General features: G+C 40.5%; 2 protein-coding genes across 7 annotated transcripts in view; one reads left to right on the top strand and one right to left on the bottom strand.

The window, feature by feature from the left end:
- The window catches only part of LOC117216570 (cilia- and flagella-associated protein 251-like), a 52091-nt gene that overhangs the window by 5877 nt on the left and 25877 nt on the right, over positions 1–20337 (bottom strand). Inside the window, exons 5-6 of the mRNA XM_033463368.1 lie at positions 5807–5874; positions 3217–3406 (exon numbers count right to left, since the gene is read on the bottom strand). Coding sequence (XP_033319259.1) covers positions 3217–3406; positions 5807–5874 — 258 coding nt within the window. The remainder of the gene's footprint in view (positions 1–3216; positions 3407–5806; positions 5875–20337) is intronic.
- Positions 14753–20337, top strand: part of LOC117216568 (RING finger protein nhl-1) — a 56563-nt gene continuing 50978 nt past the window's right edge. For 3 of the 6 annotated variants that reach the window (XM_033463361.1, XM_033463359.1, XM_033463358.1), the window contains exons 1-2: positions 14754–14907; positions 18129–18236. The gene's annotated coding sequence lies outside the window, so the exon portion shown is untranslated. The other 3 variants (XR_004489386.1, XM_033463357.1, XR_004489387.1) reach the window with 2 other exon arrangements.

Raw genomic sequence — 20337 nt, 5'->3', positions numbered from 1 at the left:
CCTTTAAAGAATAATTTAATCGCACCGTAATGTTCCATTATGCGTCGCAATGATAATTCCAAAGAATAGAATCATTGCAGTCGAATTTATTTCTAATTTTGTAATTGAAATACATCTCGCCAAAGATAAAGGCAAGTGTACAGTTAGCGAAGCAGATCCTTTCGAACAATGGTGTATTATCATAAACTATCGTATATACATTCGTATACAAACAGATGTTGCTTCCCCTGGGCCCTGGCCTGAAGCAGTGCGAGTTAATAAATCTGTAGGACGCGAGAGAAAAGTTTCTACTTGCACGATAAAAACCGGTGAATGAAAACCGAGGAACTAGTTTTGCATATCGAACGGTTTGCCCTTTCATTTTCTTCAAAATTCCGCTTAACCCTCGACTTCGACGCGTATGATTCCCCCAGATTATGCGAAATCTCAAGCAAAACCTACCCTCAGCTAATCCTGAAGTTCGGCAAAACTTTAAACGCAGATGGTAGAATTATGGACTATGTCTATGAAAGTGATGTAATTTATAGCCGGTCGCAGGATGGAAGAACGCAAAAAGAAGAACGATTCGTTCGCCGTGACACGAATGGCTTGGAAGTTTGGCCCGTGCAAACAAAACGTCGCGCGATTAATGCATATTAAAATGAAAATTAAACTCGCTTATCTTCCTGCCAGCTGAGAGACGAGGGAAACGTGAGACGGCAACGGTTGCCTCGAACTGCATACATCGATCGGCGGACAGTTTAGAGTTACGTTGCAAATACTCGCTTTCGATTAGGCCGGAACTGCTAATCGTTTGCGGTTTCTGTTAATGCGTTTAAGCCAAAGAGCTCGATACAATCAATCCATGTTCTGTTTACGAGGTTATCTCGACGTCAATCAACCAGTCACGCGATCCTCCATGTTAAAATTCATTACTTTTACATTGACGTACCGACCTAATTTTAATACGTTCACCGTGGCCCTGACTTTTTCCACGGCCTGGCTTCTCTTATTAAAACACGAGCCAGCCCATTGCACTCCCGACTAAATATATTACAGTGAGCTACGATTCATCGTCCAACGTCCACAGTTTCGACTAACTGTTGTCCTCAAGGTCGACCGCCCCTGCGAAACGACACAGCGATATATACATATGTATGTATGCATGTGTGTGTGTGTGTGTGTGTGTGTATCTGTGACGTACGAACTTTTAAAACGACTACCTCGCTACGAAAAAGTCACTGGATACTGCGGAAACTAATATCATCTGCTATTTAATTATTCTAATTGTATTTATTTTTCACGATACATTTTTTGTTTCTCATACGAGGAAACAATACTTCTATAAGTATTCGAATACGTACGTACTGTAGAAGACATTTATGCATATATCCATATTATGCGCGTTACGTAAAACGTATTAAAACTTCATTAGCAGTGTAATGAGACACGAGTAACACGATTACTTTGGTCAAATTTGAAACCGACCAGGAAATATAATACACAGTTTACAAAACATTTGCTGCGGACGTTCATTTAGCGAAACGAATATCGATGTTTATTAACATAATGGATAATTGAATGTTTAAATAGTATACTAAATATCTCGTAGCTTCTACAGTACATTCTCGTGTTTCAGGTATTAACAGTATAATAATAACAATCGTGTTTCGTTACCGCGCCAATGAAACTTCAAAATGTAGCGTATTACGCGTAATATATTCATGAACGGTGTCTACGAATATTCGTGTGTAGGAACACGAAAAGAAAGAAACAGAATTAAGTAATAAAAAATGACCGAAATTATGACATTTCTGCCAGACAGGCGACCGTTCTTAAACGCTATGCGGCGATAAGTTTCTATCTCTCCTCTTTGTCTCTCCATTTTTCTCTCGCCAAGTTACTCACAAGAACCATGTCGGGAAAATCGTGTATGTGTGTGTGTGTGTGTGGCTGTGTGTGTGCGATGGCCGAGAGAGATTTAAACGCATTCCCTCGCCGTTGAAGCATGCAGCGTCGTGTATAAATCTCCGGCAAACAGACTGAAAAAGCGCACAAACACCTGAGCTTCGAGACAACGTTGCCTTCATATCGTACAGTATAACGAAAGCTCAAGGTTAAGCGACTAGATGCGATTCGCGTAAATCACGCTCCTCCGTGCGCTTTAACTTCGCTAGGAACACGAGGAAGCTTTGACGAAATTAAATTTCCGATGTTTAGACGCGCCAGCGAATTGCCGATTCTCCGCAGTCGGCTTCTATCCATGATAAAGGGAATCGGAAAATTTGATAACCGACGATATTGTTTGGGGAGAAGATGAAATTTTCAACAGCTCCGCCATCATCGCCTATTATAAAAAAAAAAACACAAGTTCGCGTCGAGTCGATGAATTTTCATCGGGACAGGTATACAAAGTTTCCCGTACTTCATCGGCAATCTCTGCCGGGGATCGTCGTCCATCCGTTTCGATATGAACACGATAGCTAAACTTGTAATTTACGTTGGAAATTTGAAATTCGTCGCCGGAGCTACGCTCGCCATGTCGGAATTTCATTCGGCGAGCTTTCACGACTTTCCAAGGTATTTACGCTGGCTCGTAACGCGTATCGTTCGTTTAAATGGCTAGCTAGGCTTTTGTTAACGATACTTCTGCCATATCTACAGCGAAGATATAACCGATTCGTCGTATTCGTTTGGCGAACGTGCGACCAAACAACCTTATCTTTTTTCTGTCAGCTGGAAATTATCGAAGAACGATATCCAGACGAACTCGAGCTCTTGATCGATTCTACGAATGCGAGTAGTAACCTAGTACATTTTTCCAAAATTGTTCTCTTATTGGTAATTCCAATCGTAAGCAAACCTAACTCTGCTTATATTGATAACGACATTAAATTGCTATTGCTAATAAATCGAAGTGTCGAAATTTTGTGTTGTATAAATGTTGAATAATGTTAAACAATGTAGTGGAAATAATGGCTTTTGTATCTTGATTTTGATACGTGAAATTCAATTTATAAAAGGAATAAGTAACGTAGAAAGATAATGCATATAAAATGTATACTTTCATGAACGGTTATATTTTCACTGTAAGTAACTATGAATGAATTTCGGAATAGAATCCCCATTGCGTGTAATGGCGTCCATTTCTCATCGCCCTCTGTCCCATCGCACTTTGACATAAATATCTAAGATCGGTCTGACCCGGAACAGGTCGTTACACGGAACAAAACTTACCTCCTCCTGTTTCAAGGCTTCATCGGCCTTCTGCAATTCTTCCGCGAGCCTTATAACAAAATCGATGTGAGCACGTAACCACTTCTGCCATTCGTCGGCAATTTCCCCGATGTTCGTGAGCCAAATAGACCAGACACGCAGCTTTTCCGATGGTACGGCGTATATCCGCTCCATAGACCTCACCACGTCCCTGCCATTTCGACGCATTATGTCATTTCAATTTCTCCATAGTCGAAACGTCTATCTTTTGCCCCAGTCTCTATTTTGCAAACTAAGAAAAAATTTCTCGCAGCAAGAATCACCGAGGAAAAATTCCGTGCTTTCTCGTATTTTCAAAAAATCGTAACTTGAGGTAAATCGATTCGTTCTTATATTCATGAGATCGACGTTATTTTCTCATCAATTGAATAATATTTATCGAATAATTGGAAAAATAATTGGAAAGGGCATGACGCAAATCGAGGGTCAAACAAATAAATTTGTGTTAGCGAGATATTGCGAAACTTTTTAGATTTGTTCTAAGAGGGAAAAAGTGTCCCTTAGCTTGAGGTGTCCGGATTACACAGTGGCAATAAATAGCAGTTCGAGGACCAAGTCCAAAGAATTGTGCAAACAGCGAAGCCAGTGCGAACTGTGTGGAAAGTTCGTATACAGGACGTTTGCTTCAAACATAGCGAAGTTTGCGTCAAACGAACAAATCGTGCTCTTCTCCCACAATACGATTATTTATCGCGTTCTTAATCTTTAATGTCCAAAGCCTTAAATCATTGCCGATAAATTATATAAAATTGTACACATGTATGTATTATATTTGTTGCTAAAAATGCCGATATTAAATCCAGCTATAAGTTTATTTGCCGATTAAAAGGAAATTTCATATTATCAACTGCTTTTACTGAAGAATGGAATATTCTGAATAAAACAGTTGAATACGGTCAATTTTTAGAATTGATTGATAAAATCAATAGTATAACAAAATGGGAGAAAAATTAATTAAGGCAAAAGAATAGCACGGGAATAAAGCTGAATTTTAATTTCCAAGGGAATGCACGAATTTCTCGACGTAGAACATAAAAATCTGTTTCATTAGAATTAAATAAAAAGACCCTGCTAAAAGAAGCTATTATATAATATATCGATCGGGAATTATTAATTTGACGTACCTTTAGAATAATGTCACACACACGCGCCCGCTATTGCGAGCTATTAATTAATTGGATTAATTTTATAGTTAGAAAGTGAAACGAGTAATTCCGAAACACGAATTTATAATTCTTCGTTCAAATGAATTTCCATCGCTTTTAATGGCAAGAAAACTTTCCAGTTGCAGGAATTATTTCTACTAGAAGCAAGATAACACCAACAGAGGAAAGATCCAGAGAAGCAAGATTTCCTTTTCCACAAAAGGTTTTCGTTAATCTCGTTAGCAAGGTCGAATAAAATTAAGCGATGAATATGACTTGATGAAACGTCAAATGACGGAGCAGGTAAGAATATTAACGCACCGATGACGTCAACAGATGAGAATAACTACATTTCAAAAATAGAAACGATCCTATTTATAGCGTTGCTCTTAAGAATGCAGAATACTTAAAAAGTGGAAAGTGTTATGAACGAACTCGCATCTTATCATCGAATAGATTGTTCGTCACACTGATTCAAGCTAAATAAATGAAACGTTCGCGGATAAAGTTGGTCAAATTAGGTTAGATAAAACATTGCACAAGTTTACTCAGCGTAACAACGTAGAAAGATGTTCGTACGTTCTGTAATTAGAAAGAATCGGCAAATGCCCGCGACGATTTCCTGTTTCTCCTAACAGCTTCGATTTGCGTCATACAACCTACACTTTAGACTAAAATTACGGTTCAGCGATCATGAAACTATTTCGAGATCGGATTCACGAGTAGCACGCACAAACGCCACTTTCCTCTTGCTGGTATTTTTCTAGGCCCTCAATTTCCACATTTCTCGGCTAGCTTACGAAAGTGCTCGATCGCTTTTACGAATATATCACGTGTGCTGTACGATACGCTTTGAAATTTCACTGACGCCGTAACGAGACACGTCTGTCGTAATTATATTTATTTGTGACGAAATTTGATCTGAAATCTTAATCTGAAATAGAAATTGCAAAAGACACTGAAAACATATGTTCAATAAAAATTTATTGTACGACATAAATAGCCACTTTAGACATAGAACAAGCGTTACAAATGGCTCCATTGAATATTAAAGATTATTTAAACACTCTTGTAATCTCTGCGAAATATATGTGGATTTCCATTAAATATCTTGTAACTTTTATATACATTCTCGGATTCTTTTCAAATTTTTCAATTATAATGGTGGCAGTCGTGTCTCGTTATAGCACCACTGAAGTTTCGAAACGTTTTATATAACAACTTTCTGTGAGTCGCTGAACGCACGAGACGAAACTAAACCAAAGTAAACGCGATTTATACGTGGACTGTTTATATTTACGCACGCCTTCTCTAATAAACGAGAAATCTAAACAAAGAAAAATGTAAATTTGTTCGCGTAGGTGTTACGAAAAAAAAAAAAATAGAATTTTCCATGGTAAACTTACAGATCCGACTTGGTTTTTCGAATGTCCTTCGCCTCGTCCGGTGGCAATTCCTGATCCTGATCCTCTTTCTGAAAAACGAGAACGATCATTTCCCATGTGCTCCGTGAATGTTCCAAGGGGGTTTGATTAACCATAAAGCAACGAAATATAGCCGTGACAATCGGACGATTGGTCAAAACGATTTTCGGTGGAACGATCAAGTTTATGGGACACTCCAGTCTCAGTGTAACTGGTATAGCATTGCATTCGGTATCGCGGATTGCCGCTAGATTAATGATCATTGGCCTGCCAATTCGTGATGTGTGTTATTAATGACCGAGAGACGCAGGAGAAACTAGGGAACTAAGTTTCCAAACGAATGACCAACGATTCCTGTAACCACGTTCTAAAACAGTTGATGTTCGTGACAAATATCACCCTCGTCAAGCCTTTCCACCCTCTGAATATCGTAAGGAAAAATTTACAAGATTCGATATATTTTTTCATGTTTTGCGAACCTGCAAAAATATACGGCGTATACGTAACGCATAAAAATACACAGTGTGTATGGAGAAAAAATGCAAAAAATTGTATCGAATCCTCTGTCGTATTTGTGCGACGATGTTTCAGATAGTAACGCATTCTACGATAGACCGAGGAGATTTGTTTTTGTTAACGAGTTAGTTATTTTACGGCATCACAATCGTCGTTTCTCTTAAAGAAAAAAACTCGCATATACGGCGTGATTTAATCTGATAACAATAGTAACGAAGAAAAATATCGATACGTATATTTAATTATCAAACTAATTTGGAAATGATTCGCTTTAAATACAATTAGAGTCTGTCGGGGAAAAACGAAAGGCTCTAGAATATTTATCTGTCTCGTCGAAAAGGAGAAGAAAGCGAGGTTTAATTTAGTTTTCGATTCTCGTAAATTGAATTAGGATCTTCAGAAGTATTTAACACGACATAGTGTTATCCACTTTAATTAAAGTAAACACGGTTATTTTTCCAACGAGAAAGACAAATTGATAGAAAGAAGTTTAGTGACGCACAACGTGATAATCTTGTTCCATAAAACTGGTTAGTCGTTAAGTCGCCAGGCTATTCAACGTTATAAAATTAATGAACCGAGCTGGAGAACATCTCGATTACGCGGACGTTTGTTCGCAAATATCCACGTTAATGAATTTTCATCGAATTCGTGGCAAAGAACGGACAATGATTGCGGCATTATGCTAGCGAGAACGACGAGATAGTGAGGTAATGTCTGATACGTATATGGGACACCGCACATTACCCTTTCCATGCATACGTGAGTCAAACACAGCAGCAAAGCGGTTAGCTGAAATAATAGCTCGTATAATCGATGAATATACATTAATATTAACATTAATATTATCAGCAGATTTATTTATTTTTTCAATCAATATTTTGACAGATAGAAAATTATGGATAACTGGATGGATCGAACTGCAAGGATTTATTCTTTGAAATTATCGTAATGTCACGACAGAAATAATCACATAACAGAAATTGACTTTTAAAAGCCGATATGAAATGACAAAATCGACGTTTGCAAGCGTTTAATCTTACGTAATAGTTTAAGATTCTTATGGAAATATTTTGTTAATTGACAAAACTGCAAGGACTTTATTGTTATCATAGCTACGTATAATGTAAAATATTCTAATATGCAATATTCTCATGCAATTAAATAGATTTTTAAAAATTAATATGCGATAATATGCGGTAATACCTCGTGTTAGGACCATGTTTTTTTCACAGATAATTAAATTTATTTGTTAAGTCTACACGTTTCATTAGAATACTCAGTATCGCTTTTTCTAGTAGTAATGAATTAACCACTAACTTACGTATCCTGATAAAATTTTCATATTATCGTCACATATCAACCAAAGTATCCGAATAATCATGAACTCCGTTCTAAAAGTCAGCAAAAATCACGGTAAACATTATTTTGCTGGTTTACGCGTGCACATAAGATGAAAGATGGTTCTCGATTCTCCATAAACGAACTCGCGCTCGATAAACTGCCCGATTGTTAATTTATCGTCGTACCAGCGTCTGTTCTTCGACGATATTAATCTGTTCTGATCGTAAAATAGATACATAAATCTCGTCACGACCTTAGGAAACGATATTAAAACTAAAAAATGGAGTTGTAGTAATCGGAAGAACGATGCAGAATGTAGTAGGACGCGAGTGAAAAATATGGATAGCGCGTGTCATTCGCTGTTAATTACATAACTCTGTCATGGCAGAGATATGAGTAACTCGATAGTAATTAACAACACGACATAACGATGATTCGGCGGCGAGACAAGATTAATCAGCCGCTTTTGAAAGCAGGCTGTTACAATAATTAACCAGGCATCCGTGGCTCAAAGCGACCGACATTTTTTCCCCTACTTTTTCCCTACTTTTCTGCTTTAAACTATAAAAATAACAGCAATACGTACAGGCTCAAAAGCTTGTACATTTTTATGAATATGGTATATTCATAATGGTTCATTATGCGAAATATTTTAAACCATTAGCATCGTTACGAGTCTCCATTATGGTAATTATATTGGTAAAATTTCAAACAAATTTGAACATACACATAAAAATGAGAATATATTTCGCGGAGATGGCAAATGTGTTTAAACAATCGGACATTACGATAATAAACTTCCATACTCAATGGAATCAGCCGCTTTAACATTTATCGTATTCTCAAGATGGTTGCGTTATCAAGAAAACTTTTCACCTGGAAGAAAAGGGGGAAAAAAGTGGTTGGAACGATTACGAGGTGGCGGCGTGTTTTCAACGTGAACGCAAGGGTCCGTAGCACCACGACAGATAGGAGTCGTGTCGACGGTGAAATAAGTCTGTTGTTATAAATATCACGCGGACGATAGCAAAAATAGCTGCCAGGGCCGTGACAATTGGGATGTTTCCCGACCATCTCGCGCAAATATTGCGGCAAATATAAAAATCCTTCGACGTATTATCATGTAATATCATACATTAAAATTCACCTGTTTACAATCACACGAAGCGATATCAGATTCGGAGAATCAAAAGCGTACCTGACTTCTTTTCCACTGTATTATTCAATGAGAAAAAAAAAGAAACATGATAATTAATGGCGTTGAACAGGAAACTAGATACACGAAATCTAAAGCTAGTTCTTCAAGTGTATCAAAACGCGCTGCAACTTCATCCAATTGAAATAAATCGAGAGAGTTTAACTTTCAGTTAATACGCGTAAGCGGCAAGTAACGGCGAGGGCGCTTCATTAATTATCCTTTGGCTAACGAATGTTGCGCGCAGAGAGAACGGGCATCGCTCGATCATGTCCTTACCTCGGACGATTATTAAAAGTTGTTATTCTTTTAATAAAAGTTACAAACTCTCTAAAGAAGATAGTACGCGGCGGCGGCAACGCAAATACGAATAATTAACTTTCCCATCGCGCCTCCCTTCTCTTGACCCACGCGCAATCGATACTCCCGTGAAATTAGTTGGCGATATTAATCCGCCGGCTTCCTCTCGACAGTCGTAAATTTGCAGAATTCCCAAAATACAGGAACCGACTGAAACCCCGATAATGTTAAACTGCAACTGGCGCCTTCGACCGCGAGAAAAAGCATCGAACATTCCAACGCCTCTTTCCCTCTATTTTTCCCCCGTTTTTCTCATTTTTTCTTCTTTTTTTTTTTTATCTTTCCTTTCTCCAGCCAAGGAATTCCACGTAGAACTATCGCTGGCCTGGAGCCGGGGAATTTTTTCCTCGCGTGAAAAAATGCAATTTTCGAAAGAATTCCGAGAAGATGCCGGCCAGGATGTATTTTCCTATCATTCTTCTACACCCTCGAAGAATGAAAAACACCTCGATGCGCATCGTGAGCGAATGCAGGAATTGTTGGTTAAACAGACGAACGATTATCGATCGGGAATCGTAAATGAGTATGGCAAGGACGATGTAAGGTGGATTCGCGATGAGATCGTCGGTATAATTGCGGCTCGTTGAATCGAAAGAGTCTTCGTTTAGGTCATGTAACTTGATCAATGTTTCACCTTCCTTAGAAAGTAGAATATCTTATCTGCCATTTCGAAAGATTTAAGAAAATTGTATTTTTTTTTTTTGTTTTTGTTTTATTATTATTATTCTGCACGAAGTAAGACGACCGTAAGTTTATTTCGGATAGTCTAATTTCATAGCTTCGCGTGATCTCCCTCTCCTGTCGCTTCTCATTTCTAGTAACGGTGAAAGGGTCGACGATCGGGTTTTTCCGAGAAAAATCCCTGAATCTCTTTCCGCTGAATTTTCCGTGCGGAACGCGAGAAAATCAGTTTGGTAAATTTGCTAAAACGAGGGAACGTGTGGTCCACGGGTTCATTTCGCCGTTTCAACGACGACAGACGAATAGACGATAAAACTCACGACTGAGAATTCTCGGGGCAAAAGGTGATTTATCGGCACAGTATTCGGCATCGATCGATATCGTGGCAGAATGATGACGTGAAATTAGCTGCAGCGCTTTACAAATCGCTCCACCATCGAACGATCAATCCCATTCTTTTTCCCCCCTGTACTTTACGTTTCTTTTTCACATTGTGTTCCACACGATATTAACGAAAAATGTTTTTCGTCATTACGCACTTCAGTGACATTTCACATTTTGACATTTTAGTATTTTTTTCTTTTTTTTTTTTACCAGAGAGGGGAAAATTAAATTTCTTAATAGAATAATAAAAGGCTCGTTAGTTTCTCGAGCTTGGACGAGCTTTTTGCCTGTAAATCTCAATTCGCTACGTCGTTAATCAATCACGTATTACCAGAATTTATACTGTCAAATATATATGTTTTTCCATCCTGCTCATAATTTTTAAAATATTGCGATAATTTGACATAATTAATTTTGATCCTCCTTTTATTAAAATTCACCTTTTTCCTCGACAACCAACATTGAAAGAAAAAAATCAAATTTTTCCCCTGTCACGTTCATACGTCATATTCCATTAATCCTTGTAAATATTTTATATCGAATCGTTGTAAAAGCAGATATTCCGAAAGTTAACTACAAAAGTGAAGCTCTAACCAACGAGCTTACAGAATAGACTGCTTTCGGTCGCAAGTATCACACGCGGAAATTGCGGTACACTGAAATTCCGAGTCGGAATGAATATTTCCTTGTCGATGATAAATTGAATGTCACGCCACAGCGAATTTTTATCCCAACTGCATATAACGTATAAATTATTCCCGACTGGAATTTCTAATGCAAAATTCGCGTGATTTATATACGAAGGTGGACGATAATAAAATTCAGTGGGAATAAACGATGAAAAAATAACTTCAAAAAATTCGTCATAATATCAAAAAGAAAAGAGAAATCTACAGATTTGTATCTTCTACTTTTTTATGAAATTAACATCTCTAATGAAACTTGGTTTCTGGGATAGACGAGAGGATGACTGGAAACGTTAGAAAATTTTCCCCGCAGAGCATTTCTCTGGTGAGTCACGTTGAGTTCGTTTATTTATCGTAGCATACGAGTAGACAACTAATGAGCCACACAAGCGGGACTTCATCTTGAAATTGCAACAGTAATCCCGTTAAGTGGCCAGGAAATTATTTCGGTCTCGACTAAATTTCCTTTTGCTTTGCTTCGTCCTCGATATCGTGGCATGGATTAAACAGTGGCGGAAATATCGATTAATAAAAATTGATTTATCAGCATCGTGGCAAATAATTGGATAGAAATTTAAACACTAGATTCTCACGTTATGAAAGGTGGAATTTCCGAAAAAATCTTCTGATATATAGCGGAAAGAATTTTTTCTCGAGGTCATTTTTTTTACAACATTCCAAACTCATCGGTATTCTTATATATTGATCTTGTATATTTTTTGTATAAAAAAGTGCGTTTTTTTATTCTTCATATAAAAGCTTTAAGGTATTCGTGTCTGAAGATTCTTAACTTAAAAGATATTTCATAATATATCTTCAGATTAACTTTAAATGTTACCAATATAATCACGACGTCCGTGTCCTCGTTATAGTGCTAATGGATTTTTTCAAAGTTTCCTATAACGCACATAACGTATTCATAAAAGTTTCCCATAGGAAATGTTCAAATATCCCCGTAGATTTTTCTATCGCGATAATAAAGAAGAAATTTTGCTTTCCTTAAACGACTCGAATTTCCGAGACAATCCCAAATGCCAAGATCAATGTTACACGACTTTGCGTCATTATACAATCGACTGCCAGAAAGCGAATTCAAATACAGTATCAACATGCAAAGAGCACGCAAAGAACATGCAAACACACATCATGTTTATTCAGTTGAAAGTTTCTTAAGATGACTAGATCAACTTTGTTAATCTCTATCGCGTGTTTTCTCCCTAAAATTAGAAGCGGCACACCAAGATTGTATCTCTCTGCTGATCATCTAACGGTTAGTTTTATTTTTAGACAGAATGGTTGTACATTTGTGACTCAGAAGCTCCAAAAAACGATCCGTGAAATCTCTCATCCGGCGCGGTCTATAACGGAATAAACGTTTTAAAATTACGTTTCAACATGCGGGATAACGGGGTCCGATGCACAGCAACGCCAGGCCAAAATATCGAGCGCCAATTTCGCGATCGAAAACGTTTCTAGGTTTTCATAACGGAAACGAAATTTCAGTTGGCTGTTTCGTCGTTGATATTTAACCGACGACAGTAAACCGAACGCGACACGGAATTTCGTGACAATTCGGACTAATGGCGTGGCTGTCGAATCGATAATAATTCAACATTTAATTACGATTCTGTCATTTGAACAGGACGCGATGCGTTCGGCGAGAGACCGCAAACTATACGCGACGCGGAACGTTGCGGGCGTCGCTGGTATCGGTGTATCGTATCGAATCGGAAGATAGATCGTCGTGTCAGCCTCGAAACAAAGTCAAGAGCAGACCGTCGATATTTCATCGCTGGTGGCCAGCTCGCTGAAAACAAAACCGCGAGCCTGCCGCGTCTGTTGCGTCGCCGTTCGATGAATTACACAAGTTATGCAATCGTTCTGACCAACAGGAAAAGATCGCCAAGTATTTCTCCTTGAAAGATAAACAGCTATAACGTTTGTCGGTTAGACAAGATAGAAAAAGTTGGATGGAAAATCGAAGCATAGATTCCCGAAGTGTGAATCGCCAGGTGATTTTAGGTGGATCGTATCGAATGTTCAAATACGACGATAGTTTACGTGTTCATTTGGACGAGTTTCACTCGTCGAGATTCGTCGGGACAATTGAAAATAGATTCGACTAAAACTCGCACGAGAATTACGCCTCTGTATAGTTTCTGTATAGTTTCTGTCAGCTTGTAAGTCTATATCAAATCAATTTTGATTCGTTTATTGATCGACAGTCAACGGCGATTACGTCTCGGATTAATCATTTAGCCGTTAGTTTTAGTTAATCAGTGTAGCTTAAACGTGTAAAGAGTAGGTTACACTTGGCAGTGTGTGTAAGGGAAACTAGTTTCGTGGAAAGGCGGTGTGATATTCCGTCATCTATTACAACGTGGTTTTGAAAGGATGAAGATCATGGATATGTTAGGATCGTTAGTAGGTCCTATAAGTCGCGAGTACCCACTTTGTCATCTTTAAGTCCTTTCTTCGTTGGTGGCAATAGATTACGGTCGCTTTAACGATTCTGTCGTCTCTCTTTGCCTCTCGCTACTGGCCTTCTACGTGAGATAGAATGTCTGTATTTGGAAGAAAACATCGCTACGACGGGATATATCAGTGAGAAAGGAAGGTTAAAACGACGAAAAAGAGGCGCGGTTGAAACGAAAACTTCTCTCCATTCTAAATGGCCCAGCGACTGACACAGAGGATATTAAAAGATCGGGCTTATCTCCAAAGACGCGATAAATCTTGGGAACTTTAATCGAGCGAAAGTTGCAGTTGTGTTTGTCGCGATTTACTTCCAGCAAATTTTCTTTCCACCGAAGGAAGAATAGTTGGACAATGGAATTGGCTTCGAAGAAGGGAGAAAAAAAAATGATCTTAAAATCGCGGGAACTGCTCGAAGCTTAATGAAGTCGAAGGTGCACGAGTGACGAGGTTGAAGAACAAGGGTTCTCGATGATTTCCGGCTAATCGACCGCGTTCACCGTTTTATAAAGATCGCAGAGAGGAAAATGGCTTTTTCTGACAATTATTTACCGATCAACAAACTGATATTATCGGCAAACCAACAAGTTAGAATTTTACAACTTTAAGTTAAATCAGATAATCAGCCAACTAGTAAATTGTAAAATTTCATTCCCTTAATACCGAACTTGTTGCCGTTGCACAAGTACACGGGTCTAAATTAATTGAAAACAGCTGCGAATAAAATGTTACGTTAACGCAACGTTGGCACCAGGTGGGTTGCTACTACTTCGTTTGGTCCTGAACTTATTACCAAGACCAGTATTCGAACATCGCCGTGTCCACAAAAATTAACAACAAACACGAGTCCAGAGACATCACCGTTAATTACGAACAATTCCACGGAACGATCGTTATTCGTCACTAAAAAATAAAAAAAAAATAAAAATAAATGTATTTATCGACAAAAGCGAAATCGTAGTCAAACGAACGACACGAGGAAGCCAAGTACGAGACGCTGGTCGCACTTTCGAAACGCGATTCGGTCTCAACCAAACGATCCATTTTTATCCACGATGGTCGCGAGGATGGAATGCAAATTTCGAAATGCCACGGTGAGGTTGAAAACAATCGTGGGTGGTCGAAGTTCAAGGACGGTGTTGGAGAAAAAAGTGCCCTCGACGGCGAAGTGACCAGCACAGGGGGCAAAGATGACTGAGAAGAGGACCTCGCCAATGGCGTGCACGGGGATCGACGGTGTTCAACTCGACGTAGCCCGTAGAGGCATGGACGAAGTAACGGGAGCAGGTGGAGGGGTGCGAACGCTCGGGCAGAGGATCAAGAAAAGACGACGAAGAGGGAGGAAGAGGTGGCGGCGGAACAGAGCGGCGAAGTAGCTAGCCAGAAATAACTAATAAGACATTCACTCTAAGACGGGCGGCCAACCGGCCCGGACGAACGCGGTGCGTCTCGTATAACTTCGTAATCGGGCACCTTATCACCCCCTCATCAATACGATAACACTACACACTGTTCGTACCTGCGCGAAACAACGGTGACGAGAAAAGCGTGGCAACGGAATATCGCTAGACACACGCGTCTGTATACACACAGTGCCGTGGAAACCTAGTCGCGTATCATTATCTCATCTCTTGGTGTCCTAGTTTCTGCAAAGTGCCTGCTACTGATACTGTTGTAGCCTTCTTTACTCCAGACACTGTTGATTAAACGAAAGAAGCGTAACCGGGCAACCAACTGATCGTAAAACAAAAAAAAAAGAAATAAAGAGAAATATTTGAATGAAATTGGAAAAAGGAGAAGAAAAGAGAGAGAAAGAGAGTGGAGCAAGGAAAAGAGAGAAAGAGACTGGAGAAAGAGAAATTTCAGTCAAGTATATCACGTGTGATATCGTATCGTATTGCATCAAATGCGAATCAAGTGCCGAGAGTGAAGAATTCGATTCTCGTACTCGTGTGCATCGCGACGTTAGTTCCGTCTTCCGGCCAGGATATCCTACACCAGCTGGTGCTTACGCGAGAAACCGACGAATCCGCGATTGGACCCGAGGCTCGGACGCGAGAGAGGATCTCTTTTCGCCGTCGCCATCGGCCGTCTAATTTTAAGTGTTAGATAATGCACACCGGTGCGCACCGGTGCGCTCCGTTACTAAAACGGTACAGCGCCGGCGATGCACACGCTCGCCCAGCGCGCACGCTCGTTCACGCGCTACCATTGGCGTGGAAACGCTTGCCCGCGCGCCTCACGCCTTGCCACGCGAATCGTGCAAACGCGAGGAGAAGAAAGCGCGAGAGAAAGAGAGTGAAAGCGGTGAAAGGTGCACGGTGGTGATGAGTTTACGCGCTGCGGCCCTACTCCCTTTAACGAATCCCACAGGAGACGCACGGGACCGGGAAGCCTGGGAAATCTCGGGGATTTCGAACGTATCGAAAGTCGGGACTTTCTCCTCTGTACCCGAGGGGTTTTCGTAGTATTTCAAGTTTCGACTTTCCAAGCTCTAAACCGTTTCATAGCGTGTCCCTTGCCCCGGGCTGTTTATTATTTTACAACATCTTTCCCTTCCCTCGTTGTCTCTGGAGACGGCTTATTAACGTTTCCTTTTTCATTTATGTGTATATTCTCCCTGGTGGCAGACACTCGATAGACTCTTTTAGAAATGGATCCTCGGATAGAGAAAACTCGAGGCTTTCATCACCGCGAGAAGAACTTCAGTTTTCTCGATCTTTTTACCACCGGATTCGAGACACTGGAACGGTTTTCCCATCACCGCCGTGATCTCTCGTCCACGTCTCTGCCTCTTCGTTTTCTCATCTTTCTACGCCGTTAAAAAACTCCATACTGCTCGTTTCCACGAGCAAGCTTTCCGCTCAGCGCAGCAGATAACTCTTCCCTTTTTCTGTATCGCTTCTCTCTGACCAACTTAACGACATCACGATCGACTTAGTTTTCATCCGTGGCCCGATGTGCGCTTAATTGCGATTTATCCTCGTTCTCAGCCGCTTTTCACGTACCACGATCGTTCGCCAGTTTCTTTTTTTTTTCTCGTCTCGTCTCTCTTTTCTTTTTTCCACGAGCCCAACCCCTGTTAGACCAACCGTTTCCCTCTTCGTCGTTTTTCTATCCGATTCGCCTTTCTTTTTTTCCGCTTTTTTAACCCACCCTTCTATCATTCTCTCGCTCTATCCGTCCGGTTTCCCTTCTCTTCGTTGCTCCGCGTTCGCGCAGCTTCTATTCCTTCTCCGCGTTTCTCACGTCCCGTCCTTCGATCCCACTATCTTCGTCTGTCTCTCCGTGCTCTAATATGGCCGGCCGGTGTCCAATTACTCGCTTCGTTCTCGCTACAGTTTTTCCACGCTCTCCACGACCGCCGTGGCAACGAGGAAAAGATCCTCATCAAGCGTCGCGACACGACCTTTCATTTTCTGCTTTTTCTTCCGTGCCGCGGCCGCCCATTCACCCACCCTAAACCTCCCTTCGTCCATTTTCCTTTTTTCTATTTCTCCACAAACTCCTTCCACGTCGCTCCTCTTCGTCGTTCCAACGTTTCGCCGTGTCTTTTTCCGAACGGCCGTGCCGAAGATCTCGCGAGACGCAATCGATCCGGCGTGCGATTTAAATTGGGAAACCGTGTCGACGCGTGTCTCTTCGTGTTGGCGCTTCGAATAATTAGGAAAGAGAGCGAGAGGGAGGGGGAGAGAGAAAGAGAGAAACTACGATTAAAAATATATGTTGGAATGTTGGGTGAGTGTGGTGTAACAGGATCGTCCAGGTTAAGAGAGCGAGGCGCGATTAAAGTTGGAGCATGAAGGGGGATGAGATCATCCCCACGTGGCGACTGTTCTTCCCGCTCTTTCGCCAAGGAAATTGCTGATTCCTGAATTATCGGTAATTCATTGGCAAAATGATTTCTGCGCCAGATACTTCCCGAGTGGAAGGCACTTTTATTTCGTTGCAGGAATCATACGGGTATTCGGAAATATCCGCTGGATACGATCGTTGTGAAAGGCTTTGATCCAGCCCATTCAGGATCAAACGGACAAAATAGTATATTTTACAAACGTTACTGAAGTTTATGCAGAAAGCGTAAATTACTGTTTTGGCAAGATACGAAAAATCTATGAAACAAATAGATGCATTGAAAAATTCCGCTGCACAAATTCGAAACACAGAAAGGAATTGTATAAATTAAACGGGAAATAGTTAATCATAAAATCCTTAGAACACTTCGTAAAATTGTAAACTCCATCCGGAAGAAGAGATAATAATGAAAGAAATATTGAAAGAATTTTTGAAGCTTTATGATTAGACAAACAAATGAGATTGACAAGTCCTTAATGGATTAACGTTCAATCGCGTCTGACCAAGAATGCGTCTCATCTACTTAAAACTGGTCGCCCGCCTGGCCGCATACTGATACGATCCACTTACTCGAATCATTCTACCTAACGCTTCAACTTATATTTACCTCTCGTTTCACTAGTTTCCGCCGAATCGTCGAAATATTTGTTTATGGTTAAAACACAACATATAGTATGGGTAGGAGGGGGAGAGAACAAACAGAATGACCACGGTTTCCCGATTGTATCGCGTGTCGAATTGGTGGTTACGTGATCATAGTTCCGTGTTCGCGCGACGACTCGTTTAACAGTGGTGATTTGATTTCTAGCTGTCACAGCGCCGGATATTGGTGAACGACGGGTGTGACCACTTGGGGCCCCCATAGAGAGGGCCCCCAACCGGAAGAAGCCGCCATAAGGCGGTCACAGTCTACCAGGTAAGCTCTTCTCCTATTTCTCGATCGATTCTCGAAACGCTAACCACACGTTACATGTACGTTATGCTTGTTTTGCAATCCATAACCCTGCAGCCTAGTTTGCCCGAATGATTGTGAATTAAAAATTCAATAAAACAGGGATTGACGGCTAGAAAAACATTTACCTAACTAAAGTGGAATTTTACCGACATTTTTATTAGAACGGAACGGTGAATTTCAGATTCGCGATACTGTTTGCCGTGAAAATTTCGCTTCGTCCCGATGATCGATGCCATGGAAATTCAGCCGAGATTATTGATGAGCCTTCGTTACAACTCTAATCTCGCGTTAGATCCTTATCAACGGCCGTTTCTCAAAGCAAAAGGAACGTCCGAAAGTTTGCCAGGATAATGGTATAGCAGCTGCTTTCGCCGAGTTATTAAGACGAGGCGGGCGAATAAATGAATCTAGGCCCAATCAATCTTCGTCCGAGAGGCTTATGATTCTTTAAAGTATTAAATTCTCGCCACCGTTTTCGCTTTTCTTCTCTTGCCTACGCTTGAAACGTTTCGATCGAAGGGAAAAGAAAGGAAAGAAAAACAGTAAAACAGACGACGAAATGATACAGACGGTTAATCGTTCACTGGTTGATGCACGCAATTAGACGATTCAATTTTCGCGTGAAAATGAAAAGCTGCGCCCGAATAAATACGGAACGATGAATGTGCACGGGCAGAGCTGGCCAGCTGACTGGAAGTGGCGAATGTCGGGTTAAAAAATATTATCGGATAGCCGCAGACACGTCTACAACCTGTAAAATTGGACTGGTAGAAACGGTGTTTCCCAAACGAATTCAATTATCGCGTGTTCAGGAAATTTGCTTTCTCTCAAACGGGCTGAACGATGAATCGCTTTAGAAGCCGATGTTGGCAATATTTTCCGCGCGTTTAAGCGCCGTTCCTACGCGCTGATATTTCCAATGAAATAACATTCCGATCAAGCACGCCCTGTTTGATTAATCAACACGTAGTCGTAGCCTCGTTCTTGAGATTTTACGAAATCGTCGGTTCCGCCATAAGTTTCGAACGTGGATATCGCGATACGTGTAACGCTGTTCGTTTCTTTACCTGAAGCTGCTTCACGAACATGTGAAATGAGACAGGCAACTTTTTTTGTTTCCTTGTCGGAACTATCTTAATTATAAGATGTAGAATTTAAGGATTGAAAAATTTCCATATCCCCGGAAACCATGTAAAAATTTGAATCTACATGTTCGAGATGCTAATTCAAAAGTTTGAAAGTCGGCCATTAAAAAGTTGAATTGAAAAATTTCAATGCGATCGTTAGAAATTTAAATTTAGTAGCTGGAAACGGGAATTGCGAAGTTTCAATTTGACCATTGAAAGTTCGGATTCGACTATTGGGGCATTCGGATCCAGTGATTTAAATTTAACCATCGAAGGATTGAATTTAAGCGTTTGAAATGTTTAATTTCGAAATGATTCATAAACTCTGGTTTTACTCGAAAGCTGTTATTGTGTTGCTCGAAGCTGAAGCAGAGTAACAGTTGGACCCGTTTCAAGATGCAACTTTGTAAACTCGAGCGCTTTAATCCGCGTTTGAAGAAGAGAAATGAAACGTTCGATTCGCTGAGCTACATTTGTTTTCCTATTTACCACGGTAGTTATTCATCCGAAATGAGCGGCTAATTAATCTTCCCTCGCGTTTTAAGCGCCTCCTTTCTTATCCGCTGCTCAGAAACGAAATAACTCTAATTACTTCTTTTCATCGAGGTATCGCGTTCAAATCCCGCCGTCGCGTGAAACTGTAATTTCCAGGGAATCGTCGGCGGCGGCGACCCTTCTCCTGTAAAAAAAAACTTTACCAACGTAGACGAGAGAATCATTTTACAGTAGCGCTCGTCCTCGGCGAATCAACGAGCCGCAGTTTCGAACGACGGTGGAAAAACTTCGGTGATATGAGACGAGGTCTCGCGGCAATTTTTGTTCGTCGCCCAGGAAGCAGCATGGAACGTAGAGCGAACGAAGGAGAAAGAAGTCAAAAGAGAAACGAAAGAGGGAAAAATGGAAAAACGAAGCTTTTGAATTTGAAAGTCGCCATT

The sequence above is a fragment of the Bombus bifarius genome, unplaced genomic scaffold, assembly GCF_011952205.1.
Source record: "Bombus bifarius isolate JDL3187 unplaced genomic scaffold, Bbif_JDL3187 scf7180000010271, whole genome shotgun sequence".
In the NCBI taxonomy this organism is placed as follows: Eukaryota; Metazoa; Arthropoda; class Insecta; order Hymenoptera; family Apidae; genus Bombus; species Bombus bifarius.
The sequence above is the reverse complement of the archived record's forward strand: the minus strand, read 5'-3'. Positions and strand labels throughout refer to the sequence as shown.